The 25,477-nt window shown below is 40.2% G+C and overlaps 1 protein-coding gene across 1 annotated transcript in view; it reads right to left on the reverse strand.

Moving 5' to 3' along the window:
• The window catches only part of LOC132808013 (structural maintenance of chromosomes protein 6-like), a 125,180-nt gene extending 113,902 nt beyond the window's left edge, over positions 1 to 11,278 (reverse strand). The window contains exons 1-3 of the mRNA XM_060821910.1: positions 11,138 to 11,278; positions 2,297 to 2,470; positions 918 to 1,032 (exon numbers count right to left, since the gene is read on the reverse strand). Of these exons, the coding sequence (XP_060677893.1) occupies positions 918 to 1,032; positions 2,297 to 2,455 (274 nt within the window). The 5' untranslated portion in view covers positions 2,456 to 2,470; positions 11,138 to 11,278. The remainder of the gene's footprint in view (positions 1 to 917; positions 1,033 to 2,296; positions 2,471 to 11,137) is intronic.
• Between the last annotated feature and the right edge of the window lie 14,199 nt (positions 11,279 to 25,477).

Genomic DNA, 25,477 nt, shown 5'->3' on the forward strand with positions numbered 1-25,477 from the left:
GCCTATCACCCTCACCTTGACCTCCTTCCACCTATCACATTTCCAATGCCCCTCCCCCAAATCCCTCCTCCCTACCTTTTATCTTAGCCTGCTTGGCATACTTTCCTCATTCCTGGTCCTTGGATGATGAAAGTAGACAAGCAGGAGATTGGAATAACACAGCAAACCAGGCAGCGTAACACTTGAAACGTTGACTTCTCCACCTCCTGATCCTGCCTGTTGACTCTGGATTCCAGCATCTGCAGTTTTTTTTTGTTTCTAACTGGTGATGATAAAAAAAAACGACATAAATCTTGCTCAAAGTTGGCTCACCATCAGTTTCGCAAGAACATTTAGGGATGGACAATAATGCTTCATTACAAATGTCACAATCGCACCCAAAAAATATTCAAAATGTGCAACGAGAAACATGAATTACTCAACATTTAAAAAAAAAGAAAAGGCCTTTATGTGGCAAAAATGACAGTAGCATAACTGTAACATATCACGAATAGCAAGTGAATGTTATGAAGGGAGTAAGTGAGGACTGCAGATGCTGGAGATCAGAGTCAAAAGTGTGTCGCTGGAAAAGCACAGCCGGTCAGGCAGCATCCGAAGAGCAGGAGAGTCGACATTTTGAGTATATGTCCTTCGTCATGAGGCAGTGAAAAAAAATATGCTTACGTATGTTTCTATAGAGTTTTCTTTACCCTGGAACAAGTCGCTAGCTTATCACCAGAGGCTACATCATTTGAGGGGTGATACGTTAGAAAATTACACACGATTAAATTCAGTTCACTGTTCCAATTAAAATTTACACTCCTAGCCTTATAGATCAAAATGACTGCATGAAGATACAAATTATTGCATCAAAAGCTGGAAGGGAAGATATTGCAAGATTGCAGTTACAAGAGATGCTGATAGATTTTCACACTTACTTCCATTGTTCCCACTCACAAAGTTGAAATAGGGCCCAAAAACAACTTTAAGGAAAGTATGGCACATGAAATTTTTCAATGAAATACTTTCAATAATTCCCACTTGATATGCATTCTGAAACAGGAAAATGTATTAATGCATCCACAAATGCAAACATTTATATATGTTAAAAGGAGAACATGACAATGTTTTACTGGATTAAAATAATTACAGTATTTTGTGATGTTTTCCATAATATCCATATGCCCTCGCAACTATTTTTCTATTGACATGTTTCTTTGTTTTTCTCATAGACGTTTAAATTCCAGACACCAAACATCCAGAATGACTTTGGCTAATTATTGTCATTAAGCACTTAACTAGACGGAAACAAAATCTAGACTTTGTTTGTTAAGCATTGCTATTCTTTCAGCTACAGGGACCTTTTGGAAAATTTGCTTGCCCTCTAAGACAAGGTGTGTACTTTTTTTTAAAAAAGCTAAACATCCATTGTGCTTCAGATGTATACAAAAACAATGGTAAGACAATAGACAATAGACAATAGACAATAGGTGCAGGAGTAGGCCATTCTGCCCTTTAAGCCAGCACCACTATTTATGATGATCATGGCTGATCATCCTTGATCAGTATCCTGTTCCTGCCTTATGCCCATCACCCTTGATTCCACATCAAGGAATAGATGAGTAAGTTATACTATACAAGGAACAGGGAGAAATACCAATCAGTACAATGTGGAGTCGCCGGTGATGGACTTGGTGTTGACAAAGTCAAAAGTCACATGACACCAGGTTATAGTCCAATAGGCTTACTTGAAATCACAAGGTTTCAGAGCGCTGCCTCTTCTTCATGTGAAGTCACCTGATGAAGGAGCAGCAGTCCGAAACTTGTGGTTTCAAATAACCCTGTTGGGTTATAACCTGGTGTCATGAATCAGACTTACAGTTTAAGTATCCAATGCGTAAAATTTGCGCACGATAGTGCTAATGGTTCTTCACCGTTAGATATTTAAGACTCAAAACCCAGGTTTGTTTTACCAATCAAACTCTGCATCAAACATTGCATCAAACTATACAAAGTAATCAGAATTTCATGAAGTCCACCAATTTGACAAATTGCATACTTTGCACATTTAACCTTTTCACTACGACTCAGTGCTCAGAATCAGATATGCCATCCTGTATAATGCATTCTTGATTATATGCTTTCTTTGGAAAGCTTTTCCCTGATGGATTTCCTTCACTTCCCAACACAAATCTTCTGAATGCTGGTTCTGAAATCAAAAACTGTTTTGGGTGCTGAAGAAATGTCATGCCACCAATTTCCTATTAGGAAATGCCGCATCTAGACAGCCCAGCTTAACTCAGTGATAAATATTCACCCAGGGTCTATGTGGATAAAGCCCGCTGTGTTCACCACAGATTGCAGTTTGCTCATTTCTCTCGTTGGCTTCACTCGTATCAAATTCTTCTGTGCTTCCAGTATTCAATTTCTTTGTGGGTGTAGTTCCTTCACAAACATCTCTCGTTCGTTTCGACATTGTGAAGAGCAAGTCCTGAAAATATAGAAAAGTTGCCATGTTATTGTATTGTGGATAGGTTTACATTGCAAATTTGAACGGAATCAATTTGGATAGAATTTAATCTCAGGGCCTACTTTAGAGTTCTTGTCATTTTTCAGAGACATGTAAAATGTTTCAGATGACATAATTAATGAAAAGTCAAATACTACTTGTATTTGATATTATTCTATCTCATCTGCCAATGTATAGAAAATGTCTGATCTTTCTTAATAAACAATAACATGACAAACATAACATGAAAGGGTACTGGCACTATGACAAACCTTGGAAAATTGTTGATGATACTGCAACTGTAATCCTTCATACTGAATCTAATTGAGTAATAGTGATAGTCCATCGTCAATTTATAATGATCAGGATTTTGTGATGGACAATTGAAGGCACTTTTATTTCATCAGACTTACACTTGCCCATAGTCTTTTGAAAGCACTGGCAGTCATGACAGTAATTCATTTTAAAGCTCTTCATTGGGATTCTGGGACTTGAGTGAAAAAAAGCAAACAATGATGTATCTCCTTAGTCGATCAGCAAGAAGAATCCTTATTGAGACCATGCAGTAAGCTATTGCCCATGCCATCACATTGGTGCTGAAGAACCAGCAAGATATCCAAGGTGGAATCAAGTGCTTGGTTACATACACAAGCCAGAGGAATTGAAGTATACTCTAGTATTTCCAATGTTGAGGAATCTTACTGCTTGTGATAGCTGGTAAGATTCTAACCAAAGTCCTACTCAACAAAGTGGCAAGCCAAATAGCAGAATATATAGGTGGCATTGTGGCTTAGTGGTTAGCACTGTTGCCTCACAGCACCAGAGACCCGCCTCGGGTCTCTGTCTGTGTGGAGGTTGCACATTCTCCCTGTGTCTGCGTGGGTTTCCTCTGGGTGCTCTGGTTTCCTCCCTCAGTCCAAAGATGTGCAGCTTAGGTAAATTGGCCATGCTAAATTGCTGAAAATGTGTTGCTGGTTAAAGCGCAGCAGGTCAGGCAGCATCCAAGGAACAGGAAATTCGATGTTTCAGGCACAGGCCCTTCATCAGGAATAAGGAAAATGTGCCCGAAGGGCTTGTGCCCGAAACGTCGAATTTCCTGTTCCTTGGATGCTGCCTGACCTGCTGCGCTTTAACCAGCAACACATTTTCAGCTCTGATCTCCAGCATCTGCAGACCTCACTTTTTACTCGAATATGCTAAATTGCCCATAGTGTTCAGGTATGTGCAGGTTAGGTGCATTAGTCAGGGGTAAATGTAGAGTAATATGGCAGGAGCATGGATCTGGGTGGGTGACTCTTAGAGAGTTGATCTGGACCTGTTTTGCCAAATGGCCTGTTTCCACACTGTAGGGCTTAGATATAGCAAACAACTGTAATGGCTCAATTTAATTTTTCCAATAAAAGAAATGTTTATAGTTTTAAAAAAAACATGATCAAGTAGAGCCAGCATAGCTTCACGAAGGGGAAAGACCCCACAGCCTTGATGGGAGCTATCCCAGGATACTGAGTAAGGCAAGGGAGGAGATTGCTGTGGCTTCAACAGTGACCTTTGTATCCTCTTTAGCCATAGGCGAGGTCCCAGAAGACGGGAGGATAGCCCGTGTTGATCCTTTGTTATTGAAGGGCAATAGGGATATTTGAGGAAATTATAGACCAATGAGCCAAATATCAATTAAGGGGATATTTGTGGAAAAGATTCTTAGAGACAGCATTTGGAAAAGAGTGGATTTATTTGGAATAGTCAGCATAGCTCTGTGCAGGAGGGTTTGTATCATAAATTTGATCACACTATTTGAGGAAGTGACAAAGATGATGAGGGTAGGGAGTGGATATTGTCCACATGAACTTTACTGAAACATTTCACATAGTCTCTCATTGCAGGCTGGTCCAGATGATTAAGTCACATGAAATACACAGTCAGTTTGTAAGTTGAATACAAAATTGGCTTGGTCACAGAAGATAGAGAGTTGCTGTTGAAGGATATTCATCTGACTGGATATCTGTGATTAATGGTGTTCCACAAGGATCAGTGCTGGGACCCATGTTGCTTTTAATATATGTATATATAAACAATTTGGATAAGATTACAAGGGTCTGAAAATTGGTGGAGTTGTGCATAGGTAAGAAGATTGCAAAAGGATATAGCAGGAGATAGATCAGTTGGAAAGTTAGCAAATAAATGGCACATGGAACTTAAGTCAGACAAGTGAGGTAATGCACTCTGGGAGGTCAAATGGAAAAGAAAAGTACACAGTACATGGTAAGACCCTTAGGAACATTGATGTACAGAGGGATCTTGGAGTGCAAGTCCATCGTTCCATGAAAGTGGTGTCACAAGTGGTAAAGAAAGCATACAGCATGTTTGCCTTTTTTGGTTAGAGCATGTTAGGACTGTATAAAATTTAATTAGGCCAGATTTGGAGTATTGTGTGCAGTCTGCTGACCACACTATAATGTTATGAAGGTGTAGAGGTGTGCTGTAACTTTAAGAGAGATCTTTGACAGGTACCTGTCTCTATAAGAAGTTTGCTAAGCCGACCTAGAGAAAAGCTACAGAGGAAAATCGACAAAGGAGAATTCATAAAGCTGACTGGTCTTTGAAAGGTTTTTGTTTGTAAATCTTACTCGGGATTTTTACTGGACCAGTATTGTAGTGTGAGAGGTAAAAGAAAGATTTAAGAGAAAGGAGTTGTAAACAGTTGTTGGTTTTAATATTCTCTGGTGGACTTAAAGAATAAAATTGTTAATCCTTATTTTAAATAGTGACCCCTGAGAAAATGCTTTGCCTCTCGAAGTTTAACAGGTTATGGCGTGAGGTGAATCTTTTTATGTAGCTGGTTTAAATTAGCAGAGGGGTTTACCCCGTGGGTAACAACAGGAAGAATGTGGAGACTTTGGAGAAGGTGTAAAAGAGGCTTACCAGGATATTGTCTGGATTACTGTATTAGCTCTAAGGAGAACTTGGACAAACTTAGTTTGAGTCAGACCAATGAGATTTCTCTTCCTCCCTTCCACCAACTGCCACATCCAGTCCTAGCTCCACAGTTCCTTGGAAACTCAGCCCGATAGCTCAGGTTAAAGATAACACTCAGTCCAAACATTTACTGAGTAAAGATTTTGAAATGTTTTCTCTACTCTGTCTTCAAAAACTCTGAAAAACAACCTAAAATAGAGCTGAAAGTCTTACTGCTGGAAGCTGAAGTGAAAGGCTGGTATAATGGGTAAATGGACAGGGGGAAAGATGTACATACTGTTCCTGCTCATCCTGTAAACTCTGTTGTCAGCTAGCACATTGCCAAAGCCCTGAGCAGATATATTGGCCTGGAATTTTCAGTGCAAGTAATATCATAAACATAAAATCTCACCACTGCTAATCCTCAGTCAGTTCTGATATAACGCGATATGTTCCATTCTCGTGTGATCTCCCATTATAAGAAAACAGTGTAATAACAGCTCCATCTAACCTAATGATACCGGAATCGCGTTATAGCTAATACATGAAAGGAAAGTTCGCATGCTACAAATAACGGTCTAAATTCTTCAATCACATTAAAGCCAGTTAGCATTAAAGAAACACAAGTTACAGCAGAACTGACTGTATCCTGGATTTCTTTTGGCTGTATCACAGAGACCCCAGGGGTGGCACATCGGGTGAGCAGTTAACATTTTTTTTTAGTTTTAGGTTTCCGCAGGAATTTAATTTAATATGTTTGTTGATTTATTTATCTCTGGCAACAAATCACTAACTGATATCACACAAAAAGAATGAATTAAAGATCGGTTTAAGGAGGAAATCTCTTGGTAACATAGGAATTCTTGGGTAGCCCTCAAGTTTTGTTAATAGGTTATATCTGGTCCTTTCAATTACAGCATCTAACAGTGTGAGAAATCATTTTGTGTAAGAAGTAGTTGCCTTTTTATTACGATGAACCTTCAACAATCGAAAGATGTGCAGTTTAGGTGAATTGGCCATGCTAAATCGCCTACAGTATTCAGGGATGTGTAGGTTAGGTGCATTAGTCAGGGGCAAATGTAGAGAAATGGGGAATGATTGGGTGGGTCGCTCTGCGGAGGGTCGCTGTGGACTTGTTGGGCCGAAGGGCCTGTTTCCACACTGCAGGGATTCTATGATTCTATGAAAATGTGGGATCTGCTTTGATCAAGGTAATTTTGAAACATAAAAATAAGTGGTAGCTATAGTGCAATGGCCAGAGGTGATGCTGCCTCTCAAACACATTCTTGTGTCAAATAAAAGTGATAATTATCATCAAACACTGACATAAAAAAATTACACATTAAATTACATCACTGAAGAACTCAGCATCTGAACAGAAAAAAAATGTGTAATGAAGAATAGAGAATACAACTGTACACTGTAGAGAGTAATGGCATGAAAGCTGTAACCTATATTTTGAAGTCAGTACAGGAGGAATAATGCATGTTGCTGACCTAAACAAAAGAGGTATCCAATGCTTTAGAGGGATCCTGAGCACTGATTTCCTTTATCCAACATGACTTTGAATCTGGTGCTATCCACGCGTGCCCAACGCAGGCTTGGCCGATAAACTGATTCAAGGATTTTCAAACAACAAAGCAGTGAAGTAGAATTATAGCTCATGTTTTATGAAACAAAGTCTCAATGAAAGATTGAGTCATTTACCCGGAACTCAAGTAGAACCTGAAATATTGTGGGCAAGCTAAAATATCAAATGCAAACATTTCATACTTGTAAAAGTCACGGGATTATTGAATGCTGTTTTGCTCAATATTTTTAAAATTAGTTTGTCAATGAGGTTATTCCCCAGATATTAGGACGTAGTAAGACATGGATGAACAAAGCCTATGTTTTCTTACAGCCAGAATAGTGAATCAAAAAAATTGTAGTTCACACACGTGTTGCAGGATTATTTCTTCAAAGACCACAGCAGTGCACCACAGAAGGGACAGGGTATTACTGACAGCAACATCCAGGGTTCCACATTTAGCTGAGCTTGTGAATACCATAAGTTATTGCCAGCACTGCTAGTATTCTCCTCATTGTAACCAATCCAGGGAAGTGTTCTGACAATTAGCTCATCAAATAATAAATTTAAGCCAAATGTGTTAAAATCAAAAACATTGTTGCAAAATTTATCAATTGGAAATTGATCCATGAAACCAAGTGTGAAAGTTACACTTAAGTTACAATGTGTAAACATATTTAAACAGTAAACAAACTAACTTGATTAAAGCAAATGTATTGAATTCATTCTGTGTAAACCATTTTAAGAGACAGTGATGACCAAAGTTGTATCCATCAGCAATTCACCATTTTCACTGATTTTAATGGGAATAGGTTTTTGTTAATTAACAATCAACTGTTTCAGAAGCATAGTGCAAAAATCACCAGAAAATTATGGCCTGGTGTAATTAATTATACCAATTATAATTAAAGTTAATTGGGAAAGGAAGAGATTATTTGGCCAATTAGTCCATTCATTCAGATCATGACTGACCTAATCTCCACTTTTTCTGTCCCCCCTTACCATTACTTCCTTTGTCAATCAAAAATCAAACTCATCCATGATTATTCTCAAAGCTCCAACCTCCACTACTCTCTGAGGAAAAGAATTCCAAATTTGAACAACTCTCAGAGTAGAACTTCTTCCCTTTCTCCATCTTAAATAGGAAGCCCCTTATTTTTAAACAATGACTGCTAGTTCTCACAAGAGACAGTATCTTTTGAATATACTCATTAAATGCTCTTTAAAAATTTTATATACTTCAACAAGATCATTTTTCAGTCTTCTAAACTCTAATGAGCATAAGTTGCAGACCCTTTCCTCGTAAGACAAACTTCTTCATCCTGGGAACCTGTCGCGTGAAGGGTGGCACAGTGTCTCGGTGGTCAGTCCTGCAGTCTCTCAGCGCCAGGGACTTGGGCCCGATTCCACCCTCAGGTGACTATTTGTGTGAAGCTTGTACATTCTCCCCACATCTGTGTGGATTTCCTCCAGGTGCTGTAGTTTCCTCTCACAGTCCAAAGAAGTGCAGGTTAGGTGGTTTGACCATGCTGAATTGCCCATAGTGTGGATTACCCACGCTAAGTATAGGGTGGGGGGGACTGGGTCTGGGTGGGATGCTCTTTGGAGGGGTGGTGCAGCATTTTTCTGCACTGTTGGGATTCCATATATGTCTGAATCTTCTCCTAAACTGCTTCCAACGCAAATATATCCTCCATTAAGTAAAGAGACCACAACTAGACACAGAACTCCAGGTACAGCTCACTAATACCCAGCAGTGAGAGTAACTTTCCAACTTTAATCAGAAAAATGCTGATTAGTTTAACAATGTTTGACATGGTAATACAGTTGGAAATGTTAACCATCTTCATTACAGATTAATTTCAACCCAGGTTGGTGAGCCATGATTTGTCAGGTTTTTCACTCAGCGAAAAGAGGCAACATAACTTGTTCTTTGAAAACAAAAGGAACGTGTCCATAGCATCTTCTCTTCTGAATAACGAGCAAGGCAGACTGGCAATTACTGCTGCATACCTGTGGTATTCCCTGACCATTCAGAATTGACATGTCTGATTTAATTTAACAAGTTAACTAAAACAGTTAATACTACTGCTGCATCACCAAGTCAACCTGAGTTCAACCAGTCAGCACAGTCTCCTCATGCTGCATAAATGGCTGCTTCCTTTGAACATCTCCCTTCTTATACAATGAAGTTCTGATAAATGAAAGGTTAAAAAGTTCAACTTCATATCTGCTTTTAGTGATATTGTTTATATTGTCATGAAATCATACTTTATTGAATCATAGCATCTCTACAGTGTGAAACGAGACCATTTAGCCCATCGGGTCTGCACTGACCCTCCGAAGAGCATCCCACCCAAACTCATCCCCCTATCCTATCCCCATGGCTCATCCACCTACCCTACACATGTTTGGGCACAATGGTCAATTTAGCATGGCCAATCCAATTCACCTAACCTCTACATCTTTGGATTGTGGGAGGAAATCTGCACAGACACGGGGAGAATGTACAAGCTCCACACAGACTGTCACCTGAGGCTGGAATCAAACTTGAGTCCCTGGTGCTGTGAGGCAGCAGTGCTAACCACTGAGCCCAGGTCAAATCAAGATTTTTAATCTGCTGACTGGAAGCCTGAACTGAGTTTTAAAATCAGAAACTTTTCTTACATTTTATAAAGAAATTGTTTAGTCTTATTCTAGTTAAATTGATCAAAACAAAACAATATAATACGTGCGTGCACTGCTTTTTACATATGGGAATATATCTAGGCAATTTCCCACATGGTCAGGCACATGGCAGTGGTGTAGTTGCACGGGAAACAGCGAATTTTGGATTGCAGATCTTCAGTACTAGTGTGAGAATGTTGTCAAAACCCCCAGATTTTGCAGTGTCCAGTGCCTCCAGCCATTACTTGATATTCACTGGAGTGAATTAAATTGACTGAAGACTGGCATCTGCGAAAACGCAAGAATCTCTCGGGAAGCTGAGATGGATCATCTACTTTGCACTTATGGCTGAAGAGTGTTACAAATGCTTCAGCTTTACCTTTTACGCTGATACTGGGCTCACCCATCACTGAGGATGAGGATATTTGTGGAGCCTCCTGCCTCCAGTGGGTTGTATAATTATCCAGCACCATTCACAATTGGATGTGGTCGGACTGCAGAGTCTAAATTTGATGTGTTGCTTATGCAATCACTTAGCTCTGTCTATCTGACATTGAAAGGAATGCTATGTAAAAAAAAAACTCCTGAGGGTTAAATCACAAGGAGAGCTTACACTTTTGAGGGCTGTAGCTTGGAATTTAGGAGATTTAGTAAAATATTGTGGGGAATTGCTAAGGTAGATTGAGGGAAACTATTTCTGCTGTTTAGAAAACTTAGGAGCATGCTGAATAATTTGAGCTGCTCATCCAGAACGGAGTTAAAAATGTCCCCATTCCAGGATTGTAAAAGTTTGGAATTCTCTTCGATAAATAGCAGCTAGTACTGGGTAAATTGTTAACACTAAATCAGAGATTTGATTGATTTCTCTTGATGCGTATGAGGGGATATGGAAACAAAGGAAGGTATATGGAGTTAGGTAATAGCTCAATCACGATTCCATCAAACAATAGGCTGAATGGTATATGCCTATATTCCAATAGTGTGTGCAGGAGAGACTAGGCTGCAAAATAAGAATCTCTAATGGTGGTTTTAATGGAATAGAAGGCCAGGAGAAACACAGTGGTTACATAAACTGCTACCAATTCAGAGGAAACTGAAGTCAGCAACCAAGCAAAGTGCAAGCATTGTATCGTCTAGAAAAGACTATCAAACAGTAAACATTTTAAAAATGTACTACGAAAGGGAAAACTAAATCATTTCTTACATTTGGACGTCATAAACAAACACAAGAGTAGAAAATACTTATGGAGTACATTTAATGCAATGAAGCACCCTAGATTGCATCATAACAGCATTATAAAAGACTTTGGTGATGAGGAGGTTTACATCAATGGCCTTTCAGCAGAACCATTCTACTGATGGATCATTGATCTGAAAAGTTCATCTCCCCACTTAAAGTCTAATCTGCTGTTGACACCCGGTATTTTCATTCTTATTTTATTTCAGTGACGAACACTTACCGTTTTCCCTTCTGCATCATTCAGGAAAGCATACAGTGCAAACTCTCAGCCATTTCATTTCTCCCTGGGTCTGAATTTGGCTGGTTCCTACCACCAAGGAGATATCAAATAATATATCTTATGTAGTTTCAAATGCTAGTGAGGTGTAGCCCTGGCAAGACAGGATGTCAACTTTATCAGCACTGCAGTAATTGTCTTGTGACTCACTCTTGGGTTTGGTAAAGGTTAAACTACATCTGTCTTGACAACATCCTATTTGTGGTGTTCTCTCTTCCTGTGCACAGATGCTGCAAATGGGTCTTGTTTAATTTTGTGGTTTGTGACAGACACCACATAAAATCTTCAGAGAATCTGACAGTTACATTTCATGTCCAGAACTGCATGAAATCACCTCTGAAACAAAAAATGTCTGAACTGTATGGAAAAAATAACTTAATAACAAACTTTGTGATTTTTGAGAGGATTTGTAGCTCAGGTTGAGGTTCAAGTTGTAAGTTTGCTCAGTGAGTTGGTAGGTTTGTTCTCAGATGTTTTGTCACCATGTTAGGTGACATCATCAGTGAGCCTCCATTGAAGCACTGCTGCTCTGTTCCTTTCTATTTATGTTAAGGTGGGGGCGATACCATTTCTGGTTCCTTTTCTTAGTAACAAACTTTTAGTTCAAGGCAAGAACAAGTTGAAGAGTAAGAAAATGTTGTGGGGTCAGCAATGAAACTCCTGGGATTAACATTGCTATATGAACACAAGACCTAGAAGCAGGAGTAGGGAATTCAACCCCTGGAGCCTGTTCCACCATTTGATACAATCATGGCTGATTTTATCTCGGCATCAGCACCACCTTCCTGCCACTCTCCATAACCCTTTAATCTGTTACTAATTTAAGATCTATCTATCTCCTCATTAGATTGACTCAACGTCCCAGTATCCACTGCACTCCATAGATTCATGACCTTTCGAGAAATAATTTCTCCTCATCTCTATTTTAAATCTGCTACTGTTTATCACAAAACTAACCTCTCAGACTAGACTACCCCACATGAGGAAACATCCTCTCTATCTCTATTTTGTCAATCCCCTTTCGTCTCTCATATACCAGTGAAAAGGAAGGACTGTAGGAAAAGGGGTGATCTGCCGTGAGCATCGAAGGACATAAGGAAGGCTATCAAATTGAAAGAGAAGGCATACAGAGTGGCCAAGATCAGCAGGAAACTAGAAGAATGGGAAAGCTTTAAAGGTAACAAAAAGCCACAAAAAGAGCGATAAAGAAAAGTAAGATAGATTATGAGAAAAACCTAGGTCAGAATATAAAAACAGACCAAATATTTCTATAAATATATAAAACAAAAAATAGTGACTCAAGTCCTTAAGAGGATGAGAAGGGGATTTAGTAATGGGATTTGAGGAAATGGTGAAGGCATTGAATAGATATTTTGAGTTGGTCTTTACAGTGGAAGACACGAATAACATGCCAGTAATTGACAAAGAGACAAAGGTAAATGAGGACCTGGAAACAATCATTATCACGAAAGAAGCAGCTAATGGAGCTAGGGGTAGACAAGTCCAGGTCCTGATGGAATGCATCCCAGGGTTTTAAAAGAGATGGCGGGAGAAATAGCAAGTGCACTTGTGGTAATTTTGGGGCAGTTCCAGCAGATCGGAAAACAGCAAATATGACACCACTGATTCAAAATGGAGGTAGACAAAAGGTGGGGAATTATAGATCAGTTAGCTTAATTTCTGTAGTGGGTAAAATGCTTCAGTCTATTATGAGGAAAGACATAGCAAGGCATCTAGATAGAAACTGACCCATTGGGCAGATATAGCATGGGTTCATGAAAGGCAGGTCATGCTTGCCTAACCTTTCGGAATTCTATGAATACATTACAAACACCATGGACAATGTGGACCCAGTAGATGTGGTATATCTAGATTTCCAAAAGGCATTTGGCAATGTGCCACACAAAAGGCTGCTGCACAAATAAAGATGTAAGGCATTACAGGCAATGTATTAGCATGGATAGAGGATTGGTTAACTAACAGGAAGCAAAGAGTGGGGATAAATGAGTGCTATTCTTGTTAGCAATCATTGGCTAGTGGTGTGCCTCAGGGATCAGCGTTGGCACTGCAATTATTCACAATTTATATAGATGATTTGGAGTTAGGGACTACGTGTAGTGTATCAAAATTTGCAGATGACACTAAGTTGAGTGGCAGAGCAAAGTGTGCAGAGGACTGTGAAATTTTGCAAAGGGACATAGATAGTTAAATAAGCAGGAAAGAGTCTGGCAGATGGAGCATAATGTAAATAAATGTGAAGTCATCCATTTCGGTAGGAATAACTGCAAAAAGGACTATTACTTGAATGGAAAGAAATTGCAGCACACTGCTGTGCAGAGGGACCTGAGTGTCCTTGTGCATGAATCACAGAGGGTTGGTCTGCAGATGCAGCAGGTAATTAGGAAGGCAAATGGAATTTTGTCCTTCATCACTGAGGGGATTGAGTTCAAAAGCTGGGAGCTTTTTATGTTACAGCTGTATAGCATGCTTATGAGGCCACACCTGGTGTACCGTGTGCAGTTTTGGTCTCCTTACTTGAGAAAGGACATACTGGCACTGGAAACGGTGCAGAGGAGGTTCACTAGGTTAATTCCAGCAATTAGAGGATTGGCTTATGAGGAGAGGCTGAGTAGACTGGGATCATATTCATTGGAATTTAGAAGAATGAGGGAGGATCTTAAAGAAACATACAAAATTATGAAGTGAATAGATAAGCTAGAAGTAGAGGGGCTGTTTCCACTGGCGGGTGAAACTAGGACAAGAGGGCATAGCCTCAAAGTTAGAGGAAGCAGATTTAGGACTGAATTGAGAAGGAGCTTCTTGACCCAGAGGGTTGTGAATCTGTGGAATTCCCTGCCCAGTGAAGTAGGTGAGGCTTCCTCAGTAAATGTTTTTAAAACTAAGATGGATAATTTTTTGAACAGTAAAGGAATTAAGGGTTATGGTGAGAGGGTAAGCGGAGCTGAGGCCACGAAAAGATCAGCCATGATCGTATTGAATGGCAGAGCAGGCTCGAAGGACCAGGTGGCCTAGTCTTGCTCCTAGTTCTTATGCTCTTATACCTTAATTAGATGTCCTCTCATTCTTGCAAACTCCAAAGGGTATAAGTCTCCACTGCTCAATCTCTCTTCCTAAGAGAAAATGCTGGAAAATCTCAGCAGGTCTGGAGCATCTGTAAGGAGAAAAAAAGCTTTGACAAAGGGTCAGTTAGACTCGAAACGTCAGCTCTTTTCTCTCCTTACAGATGCTGCCAGACCTGCTGAGATTTTCCAACATTTTCTCTTTTGGTTTTAGATTCCACATCCGTAGTAATTTGCTTTTATCTTTTCATAAGACAAGCCCCTCATCTCTGGAATCAATTTAGTGAATCTCCTCTGAACAGTCTTCAATGCAACTAAATTACTCTTCAAGTAAGGGGACCAAAATTGTGCAGCAATATTTCCCTACTTGTATAATCTGTGCCTTGAGCAATTAATTCCTTTTGCCTTACTTATTGCCTGCTGAGTCTATGTACTATAGACACACCCAGATCCCTCTGCACAAAAGCACCAAAGGATTCTTTCCATCTAGATAATAGATTGCCTTTCTATTCCTTCAACCAAAATTGATAACCTCACACTTATCCTTCATCCGCAAACTTTATCTGCTAAATTTTGGCCCATTCACCTAACCTATCCATATCCATCTATAATTTTTAAAACATTTCTTTATTGCAACTTACTTCCCCACCTATTTTAGAGTCATTGGCAAATTTGGCCATACTACTTTCTGTCCCTTCATTCAAGTCATTAAGCTTGATCGTAAATCATTGGGACCCCATGGACTGACCCCTGTGCAACCCATTAGTTACGCCTTGCTGACAAAAAAAATTGCCCCAACTCTCTACATTCTGTTATTGTGAAGGGACAATATCCATGAAAGTCAAATAAAACAAAAACACAGAGAATGCTGGAGAATCTCAGCAGGTCTGGCAGTATCTTTGGAGAGAAGAACGGTTCACATTTTGAAGCTGAAAGTGAGGACTGCGGATGCTGAAGATTAGAGTCAAGTTAGAGTGGTGCTGGAAAAGCACAGTAGGTCAGTCAGCATCAGGAATGATGAAGGGCTCCTGCCCAAAACATTAATTTTCCTGCTCCTCAGATACTGCCTGGCCTGCTGTGCTTTTCCTGCACCACTCTAATCTTGAGTCACATTTTGAGTCTGGCATAACATCCTCAGGATTCCAAATGTTAACTCTGTTTCTCTCTCCACAGAAGCTGCCAGATCTGCTGAATTTCTCCAGCATTTGCTGTGCTTGTTTCAGATTTCCAGCATCCACGGTATTTTGCCTTTATTCCATGAAAGGTAATATTGCTAAATTGCACAGGTATAGGTTAGCAAAGGAAAGACTTGCTCTCAAGCCAGCCCCTCCCCACCGACAAAAGGTCCAGAACAAGAAAAGGGTTTGTTAAAAGCTCAAGGTGATATTGTGGAAAGAGCAGAACAAATCCACGCCAATGGTGAAGATGGGTGAGACAAAGCTGAGCAACTGGGGAACCTCACAAGATGGCAAAGAGGAATTCGTTAAATTGTTTCACATGCCCAACATTTAGAGAGTCGTTTCAGCACAAAAATAACAGTACAGCAAATTCTTTCAGCAAATTACCTTCTCTGCTGTTCTCAAATTTAAAAAGTTGATAAAGTGTGGCACTGGAAAAAGCACAGCAGGTCAGACAACATCTGAGGACCAGGAGAATTGATATTTGAGACAGGACCCTTCATCAGGACTCAAAGGGGCATTTGATACAAGTTTGAGCCCTCACATTACATAGCCTTCTGACACAGGACCAAACTGGTGAACTATTTGCTTTGTTGTTAATTATTAATCTACACAGAAGATTGAGGCTGGATTGCAAAGAGAATACTTTTCAAAAGCAAACATGTGCAAGGTAGTATTGATCATACAGGAGGATTAATCAGAAATCAAAACCACTTTACTCAAGATTGATTACAAGATTACGGTGACCTCACACACAGCAGTGTAGCAGTGTTTCACTCTACAGAGAAATCTTGTTACTTGAAGGCAGCTCCAGAACTCTGCAATTCATCCTGTTTTGCTTATGTTGTAAGTTGATTTTATTTTCTGAGGCAATCCTCAACTGTCCTTTAAACCTGCACATATTTTATATGAAGAATACTGAAGCAATTTCTCCACCTCTTCATTTACTTTTAAAATGCCTGAAGTCATTAAGGACAAAAGGGTAACGAGGGAGAGAATAGGGCCCCTCAAAGATCAGCAAGATGGCCTTTGTGTGGAGCTGCAGAAAATGGGGGAGATACTAAATAAGTATTTTGCATCAGTATTTACTGTGGAAAAGGATATGGAAGATATAGACTGTCGGGAAATAGATGGTGACACCTTGCAAAATGTCCATATTACAGAGGAGGAAGTGCTGGATGTCTTGAAATGCATAAAGGTGGATAAATTGCCAGGACCAGATTGGATGTATCCTAGAACTCTGTAGGAAGCTACAGGAGAGATTGCTGGGCCTCTTGCTGAGATATTTCTATCATCGATAGTCATAAGTGAGGTGCCGGAAGACTGGAGGTTGGCTAACATGGTGCCACTGTTTAAGAAGGGTGGTAAGGACAAGTCAGGGAACTATAGACCAGTGAGCTTGACGTCTGTGGTGGGCAAGTTGTTGGAGGGAATCCTGAGGGACAGGATGTACATGTATTTGGAAAGGCAAGGACTGATTAGGGATAGTCAACATGATTTTGTGCTTGGGAAATCATGTCTCACAAACTTGATTGAGTTTTTTGAAGAAGTAACAAAGAGGATTGATGAGGGCAGAGCGGTCGATGTGATCTATGTGGATTTCAGTAAGGCATTCGACAAGGTTCCCCTTGGGAGATAGATTAGCAAGGTTAGATCTCATGGAATACAGGGAGAACTAGCCATTTGGATACAGAACTGGTTCAAAGGTAGAAGACAAAGGGTGGTGGTGGAGGGTTGGAGGCATGTGACCAGTGGAGTGCCACAAAGATTGGTGCTGGATCCTCTACTTTTTCTCATTTACATAAATGATTTGGATGCGAGCATAAGAGGTACAGTTCGTAAAGTTTGCAGATGACACCAAAATTCGAGGTGTAGTGGACAAAGAAGAGGGTTACCTCGGATTACAACAGGATCTTGAGCAGATGGGCCAATGGGCTGAGGAGTGGCAGATGGAGTTTAATTCAGATAAATGTGAGGTGCTGCATTTTGGGAAAGCAAATCTTAGCAGGACTTATACACTTAACGGTAAGGTCATAGGAAGTGTTGCTGAACAAAGAGACCTTGGAGTGCAGTTCATAGCTCCTTGAAAGTGGAGTCGCAGGTAGATAGGATAGTGAAGAAGGCGTTTGGTATGCTTTCCTTTATTGGTCAGAGTATTGAGTACAGGGGTTGGGAAGTCATGTTGCAGCTGTACAGGACATTGGTTCGGCCACTGTTGGAATATTGCGTGCAATTCTGGTCACCTTCCTATTGGAAAGATGTTGTGAAATTTGAAAGGGTTCAGAAAAGATTTCCAAGGATGTTGCCAGAATTGGAGGATTTGAGCTCAGGGGAGAGGCTGAACAGTCTGGGGCTGTTTTCCCTGGAGTGTCGGAGGCTGAGGGGTGACCTTACAGAGGTTTACAAAATTATGAGGGGCATGGATAGGGTAAATAGACAAAGTCTTTTCCCTGGGGTTTGGGAGTCCAGAACTAGAGGGCATAGGTTTAGGGTGAGATGGGAAAGATATAAAAAAAAGACCTTCGGGGCAAAGTTTTCACACAGAGGGTGGTACGTATATGAAATGAGCTGCCAGAGGATTGGTGGAAGCTGGTACAATTGTACTAAAAGGCATTTGGATGGGTATACGAATGGGAAGGGTTTGGAGGGATATGGGCCAGGTGCTGGCAGGTGGGACTAGATTGGGTTAGACTATCTGGTCGGCATGGATGGGTTGGACTGAAGGGTCTGTTTCCATGCTGTACATCTCTATGACTATAACTCACAAAGCTGTCCACTCCCTCTCCTTATTAACTTTGGTGACTTTCCCCTACCTTATCAATTGTAACAACTTGATTCTCTGCTCAGCCACATCTATACGATCTCCATGAGCGATGTGTCAGATCCTCCTGAACAGCAGCACTTGAAACATGACAAATCTCCAATAGCATGAGTCTTGGTTGTTGAAAGGTGGGGGAGAGCAGCAGGATTATTCAGTCTAGTAGAATACCAACAAAGACTATAAATAAAATGTCAAAAGATAGAAGACTAAACAAATAAAAAATACCTGCATATTAAGTCAATACTAGAAATCCTCTAAGAAGTAAGCAAAATAAATAAGAGTCTAAAAGTGTGGTGCTGAAAAAAGCACAGCAGGTCAGGCAGCATCAGAGGAGCAGGAGAGTTGACATTTTGGACATAGGCCCGAAACGCACAACTCTCCTGTTCCTTGGATGCTGCCCAACCAGCTGTGGTTTTTACAGCGCCATACCTTTTGGCTCTGATTCTCCAGCATCTGCAGTCCTCACGTTTTCCTCGTGGCAAAATAAATATGCAATGCAAATTAAGGTTTGGCAAAATTCACCAATGATCCTCACACAACATCTTCCAAATCCACAACCACTTCCACCAAAAAGGGGAACAAATGTGAAAACGCCACCCATGTACTAGTTCCCCTCCAAGTCATTCACCGTCCTGACTTGGAAATATATATCGGCATTCCTTCACTGTCATTGGGTCAAACTCCTGGAATTCCCTCCTTACAGGGATCAAGAATCTAGTCAAAAGTGAGGACTGCAGATGCTGGAGATCAGAGTCAAGCTTAGTGTGTTGCTGGAAAAGTGCAGCAGGTCAGGCAGCATCCGAGGAGCAGGAAAATCGACATTTCAGGTAAAAGCAGGTAATTCCGGATGAAAGGCTTTTGCCCGAAACATCAATTTTCCTGCTCCTCGGATGTTGCCTGACCTGCTGTGCTTTTCCAGCACCACTCTAATCTTAACTCATCGTAGATATACCTACAGCCCAGACAGTGCAGAAGTTCAATAAGGCAGCTCACCATCACCTTCATTAGGGCAACTGGGAAGGTGTGGTAAATGCTGGCCCAGCCAGTGGTACCCACATTTCATGAGTGAATTTAAAAATAAAGATTTTTTGAATGTGGCCTTTAGTGATAAATAAAGCTTCTGTTGTTCATCCTTCATTCTCCTCTGAAAGTATAATACAACTAAATGGAGGCTGGATGTCAGGCCACTCAGATTACAAATATAGATTCACACACACATAGATTCAGAATATCAGGATACCATTCAGCCCCTGGAGCCTGCTGTGCCATTCCACAAAGCCAAGGCTGATCTGATGGCTGCACATTCTCACCTATCCCCAATAAACTTACAGTTTCTTGGCTTTCAAAGATCTTTCTCTGCCTTAAAAGTTATTCAAGGACTCTGCTTCTATGACTCTTGAGGAAGAAAGTTCCAAAGACAAATGTGACCATCCTAATGACCACGAGGGAGTTTAACCCTTGTCCTTTGATTTGTCAATGGTTCACTACAGTTGAATCCCCCACTATCAATACCTCAGTGTTACCATTAACCAGAAACTGACTGGACCAGCCAATCAAATGCTGTGGTTATATGAGCAGGTCAGGGGCTATACGTTCTTTACTGAGGACCTCAACTCCTGTCCACCATATGTTAGGCACATGCGATACTTTGGTGGGTGCAGCTTCAACAATACATAAGTAGTACAACACCATTGAGGACAAAGCAGTCCACTTGATCATTCTCTCCATGCAGTTCAATGTTCACTCTCTTTATCATTGATACAGACTGGCCGCAGTGTGCATCCATGAAATGTACTGCAGGAACTCATCAAGTTTCCTTCAGTAGTCCGTTCCATACCCACAATGTACACCACCTAGAAGGGCAGCAGATGCTTGGGAAAACCACCACCTGTGAATTCTGCTCCAAGGCTTGCATCATCCTGCTTTGGAAATATATTGGAAATACATTGCCATTCCTTCAGTATCGTGGGCCCAAAATCCTAGTACACTCCAACAGCACCATAGTCTACTGGCCATTCAAGAAAGAAGCTGATCACCACCTTTTATTGGTAATTAGGGATAAACAATAAATACTGGCCTCAACAGCAATGCTCATATCCCATGAACTAACAAAAACTTCTGAGAGAATTGTGGGAAGAGATGTACTGCAATTTCCAAACCCAACTTCAAGAGCCCAATAACTGCTACTAAAATCTAAACCTAATATTCCTGGTATGGTGGGAGCTTCACCTCACCCAATAAAGCTGCTTCTTTGTTCCAACTTAAAGTAAATAACGTTTTTATTTTAATTGGATTCAAATAAACAGCTCAGCATCTCTGTTTTGAAATCTTTCTCCATAAGAAAAAGACAAAATGCACCTCTTAAAGCCAAAGTATCATCACAGTTTCTTAAAGATTATGCTCATCGTCTAATGCCATTTACTGTTATCTCTTGATTGGTTCCGTAAGATGTTAGTTATTTATAAGATTCATCCCTCTTATAAAGGCCTTCCTGTAAGACAATGGAGAGGGCTCTGTTATGTAGTGGTACTCTGAGCCAGGTTCAAGTCCCACCTACCCTGAGGTGAGTGATCACATTTCTGAATAGATGGAAATCTGAATCAAAAAACAGAAGTTGCTGGCAAATTCAACAGAGCTTGTGAAGAGTCACCAGACTTGAAATATTAACTCTGCTTTCTTCCCAAATCTGCTGAGTTTGCCAGCAATTTCTGTTTTGGTTTCACATTTCCGAATAGGTTGATATAAAAATATTTCTAAGATAATGGGATGCCTCAGACTGTTTTGGCTATCTGCTTGAGGTAATAGTGCATTGAAGAGTATATTTTTAAGGATTAGCTATTTTGTATTGATTGTCCCAAATCTCTCAGTGATATATCGGTATTCTGTAGAATTGTCATCTTGGATTGGGATTTATCAATGCATTGCTTCATATATTTTGTTGTGACTGTTAGTGCTTGGACTAAGTCTAATTAAAAAGGTATGACGTAGACCTTTTAATCTTGTAATCTCTAACCTTCATGCCCAACATTCATACAGAAATGTATAAAATGTGGAAAACAGTCTTGAACCAATTCAGAGAATTTTAAAAATTTATACCTAAAATTATACAATATATATGTATAAAATCAATGTTTAAGGATAGCTCATGCATTAAAGCTAATATAGTGAGATGTACTTGAAAAATACAACATGATACATTCAATTATTCAATGTTGCACATTTCAAGTGAAAGAATGTCATGGCCAAATTAAGAACTTAGCTCTTAAACTCTCAGAATCGGTGTACAAGTGATGCACATTCTAAGTTGAAAGCAATATTCCTCTTTAAGACACTTTATAAGAGACACTGCCCAGGATCACAAGGTATTTTCTATCAACGATACCTTTGCAGTAGAACAAATACACTATAATTCATTAAGTTCATTGATTAGAATCTCTCAATTATTTGATTATAAATAATAAAAATGGTCTTGTAGCGATTTTTAGAATCTAGCAAACTTGCAGATCTCAAATTCTAATATGCAAAATAGCTCATGGTTTCCAATGTTTTTCTCAAAAGATTGTTAAGGTTTTTCTTAGCTCTGCAGTAACCATGGTGAGTGGTCACACCTTCATCATGCATCCCTGCTCATAGATTCTAACATTCCCTTCTGAGTTCAAACAGACAAAAATTCAAAATGTTGTCTGCAATTCAAATTCTTAACAGAATCCAGAAACTTCCATCATCAACATTGATAAAATTTATCTTCATGCACTGCATCGTGACCTTAACTCTTAGAGCTAAAATAAGGTACAAAAAAATGAGAACATGAGACTGAGATTCAAATCATCTGGGAGGAGAAAGTGAGGTCTGCAGATGCTGGAGATCAGAGCTGAAAATGTGTTGCTGGAAAAGCGCAGCAGGTCAGGCAGCATCCAAGGAACAGGAGATTCGACGTTCCGGGCATAAGCCCTCCTGAAGAAGGGCTTATGCCCGAAACGTCCAATCTCCTGTTCCTCGGATGCTGCCTGACCTGCTGCGCTTTTCCAGCAACACATTTTCAATTCAAATCATCTGATCAGGAATCATAGCCTACAGATTTTTCTCACGTAACAAGTGAATGACGTTTTAGTTTAATTGTTACTATAATTCTTGACTCCCAAAAAAAAAGTGTATGACTCAGAAAGTAGTGACATTATTGCAGATAGTGGATTTGGTATTTATAACCAGTTATGATGTTTTACATGAGACAGAGGAGGAATCAAAAGATGTGGGGGAGTTTCATTCCTGGTTGGGGAAAATATCACAGCTGAATTGAGGGAGGACACACTGAAGGGATCTTGCAGCAAGGCGTTATGGATAGAGCTGAGGAATAGGAATGATTTGGAGATGCCAGTATTGGACGGGGCGTACAAAGTTAAAAATCACACAACACCAGGTTATAGTCCAACAGGTTTATTTGGAAGCTCTAGCTTCGGAGCACTGCTCCTTCATCAGGTGGTTGTGGAATATAAGATGGTAAGACACAGAATTTAAAGCAAAAGTTTACAGTGTGATGTAACTGAAATTACACATTGAAAAATACCTTGATTGTTTTTTTAAGTCTCTCATCTGTTAGAATGACCATGTTAGTTTCACTTCTTTCAGATGTAAATTGCAAAACTATTTTTTAAAAAAAAAGTTACATTCTCAAGTGAACTTTAACAATTGGTGTCAGCCCAGATAATGTATTAGGTATTAGCACCCCTCTGTGCCATAATGTTTAGATTTATTCTAATCTAAAAAATGAATTAACAGGATCTTTCATGGATTCATGCAGTTTTTAAGTACAATGTAACTGTGCAAGTACAAATTCACCCCACAATTTTTTGTTTGCGTGTGTGGAGGTGTCGGGTGGGGCTGGTGGGGTTGTGAGTGTCTGTGAGAGAGAGTGAGAGTGTGTGTGTGTGCGCTTCCAACACACTCCTACACACACACACACACACACACACTCTATCTCACAGGCACTCAGAACTTGCCCCCCCCCCCTCCCCCAAACACACATGCACAGATACACATACAAGTTTGTGGGATGAATTTGTACTTCATAGTTACATTGTACTTTGCTCAAAAACTGCATGAATCCATGTAAGATCCTGTTAATTCATTTTTTAGATTAGAATAAGTCTAAACATTATGGCACAGACAGCAGCACAGAGGGGTGCTAATATCCAATACATTGTCTGGGCCGACACCAATTGTTAAAGTTCACTTGAGAATGTTACTTTTTTTATAAAGAAGTTTTATGATTTACATATGAAAAAAGTGAAACCAACATGGTCATTCTAATAGATGAGAGACTTAACAAACAATCAAGGTATTTTTCGATGTATAATTTCAGTTACATCACACTGTAAATTTTTGCTATAAATTCTGTGTTTTACACTCCACAACCACCTGATGGAGTAGCGCTCCGGAAGCTGGAGCTTCCAATTCAACCTGTTGGACTATATTGTTGTGTGATTTTTAACCAGGAATAGGAAGGGTGAAATCACAATGCTGGGGTTGTACTACAGAGCCAGCAGGCGATAGAGGAAGAGATATGTAGTCAGATTCTGGAAAGTTGTGAAAATAATAGGGTTGTTGCAGTGGGTGATTTTAACTTCCTGTATATTGACTGAAACTTCTTAATACTGGGGGTTTAGATGGGAACCAATTTGTTCGGTGAGTCCTGGAAGGTTTGTTTGAACCATTATGTGGATTGTCCAGTGAGGGATGATTGGGGGGGGGGGGGCAGAATTGGATTAATGACCACCATTTCATAAGGTTTTGGATATTTATCAATATGGCCAAGCGTGGACCTGGGGTGAAGGTTTTAAATTGGGGGCAGGCCATCTGTAACTGAACAAGGCAAGAATTGGAGAGTGTGGATTAGGAGTGGCTATTTGAAGATAAATCCACTTCTAACACATGGGAGCCTTTTAAGGACCAGTTGAAAGAGTGTATATTCTGACGAAAATGAAAGACAGGAATGGCAGGATTCGGGAACGTTGGTTGACAAAAGAAATTTTGAGGAGAAAGTGAGGACTGCAGACGTTGGAGAGTCAGTGTCAAAAAATGTGGCCCTGGAAAAGCACAGCCAGTCAGGCAGCATCCGAGGAGCAGGAGAGTCGACATTTTGAGCAGAAGCTCTTCTTCAGCAAACTTTTTGACTCTGAGGGGAAATTATCAGCTTAGTCACAAAAAAGGAAGCATACCTAAGTCTAGGCAACTAAAACTAGACAAAGTCTTTGAAGAATATAGAGAAAGTAGGAAGGAGCTCAAACAGAGGAGGGCTAAAAGGGGATAGGAGATGCCCTTGACCAGCTGGGTTAAGGAGAATCCCAAGGCAATTTAGAGAGAGAGAGAGAGAGAGCAAGAGGGTAGCTAGGGAAAGAGTAGGCCCACTTAAAGGTAAAGGAGGGAGGTTATGTGAGGAGCCAGAGGAAATGGGTGAGATCCTTAATGTGTACTTTACATTGGTGAATACCAATGAGGGACATGAGAGATGTTGAGGTTAGGAAAAGATGTGCGAGCAGGTGAACATAATGAAGGAGGAAGTGTTGGGTGTTTTGAAATGTATTAAGGTAGACAACACCCCAGGGCCAGATGGAATCTATCTCAGGATACTGTTGGAGGGAAAGGAGGAAATAGCTAGGGCCTTAACAGATGCCCTTGCATCCTCTTTGGCCTCAGGCGAAGTTCCAGAGGACTGACGAATGGTCAACATTGTTCATTTGTTTAAGAAGGGAAACAGATAATCCATTTAATTACAAGCTGGTGAGCCTGACGTCAGTGGTGGGGAAGCTGCAGAAGATAATGAAAAGAAGGATTTATTCACATTAGGAAGCAAATGGATTTGTTAGTGATAGACAGCATGGGTTTGTGGGAGGAAAGTCATGTCTCACCAACTTGATAGAGTTTTTTGAGAGGTGACACACTACAGGAAGAACTTGGATGCTCTGAAAAGATGCAGAGAAGGTTTACCAGGATGTTGCCTGGTCTGAAGCATTTTAGTGATGATGAGAGGTTAGATAAACTGGGATTGTTTTCATTGGAAGATGGAAACTGAGGGACAACCTGATAAAGGTCTGCAAAATTATGAGAGGTATAGATAGGGTGGATAGTCAGAGGCTTTTTCCCAGGGTGGAAAGGTCAAATACAAAAGGGCATAGATTCAAGGTGAGAAGGGGAATGGTTATGGGAG

Source organism: Hemiscyllium ocellatum, chromosome 3 (assembly GCF_020745735.1).
Source record: "Hemiscyllium ocellatum isolate sHemOce1 chromosome 3, sHemOce1.pat.X.cur, whole genome shotgun sequence".
Taxonomy (NCBI): Eukaryota; Metazoa; Chordata; class Chondrichthyes; order Orectolobiformes; family Hemiscylliidae; genus Hemiscyllium; species Hemiscyllium ocellatum.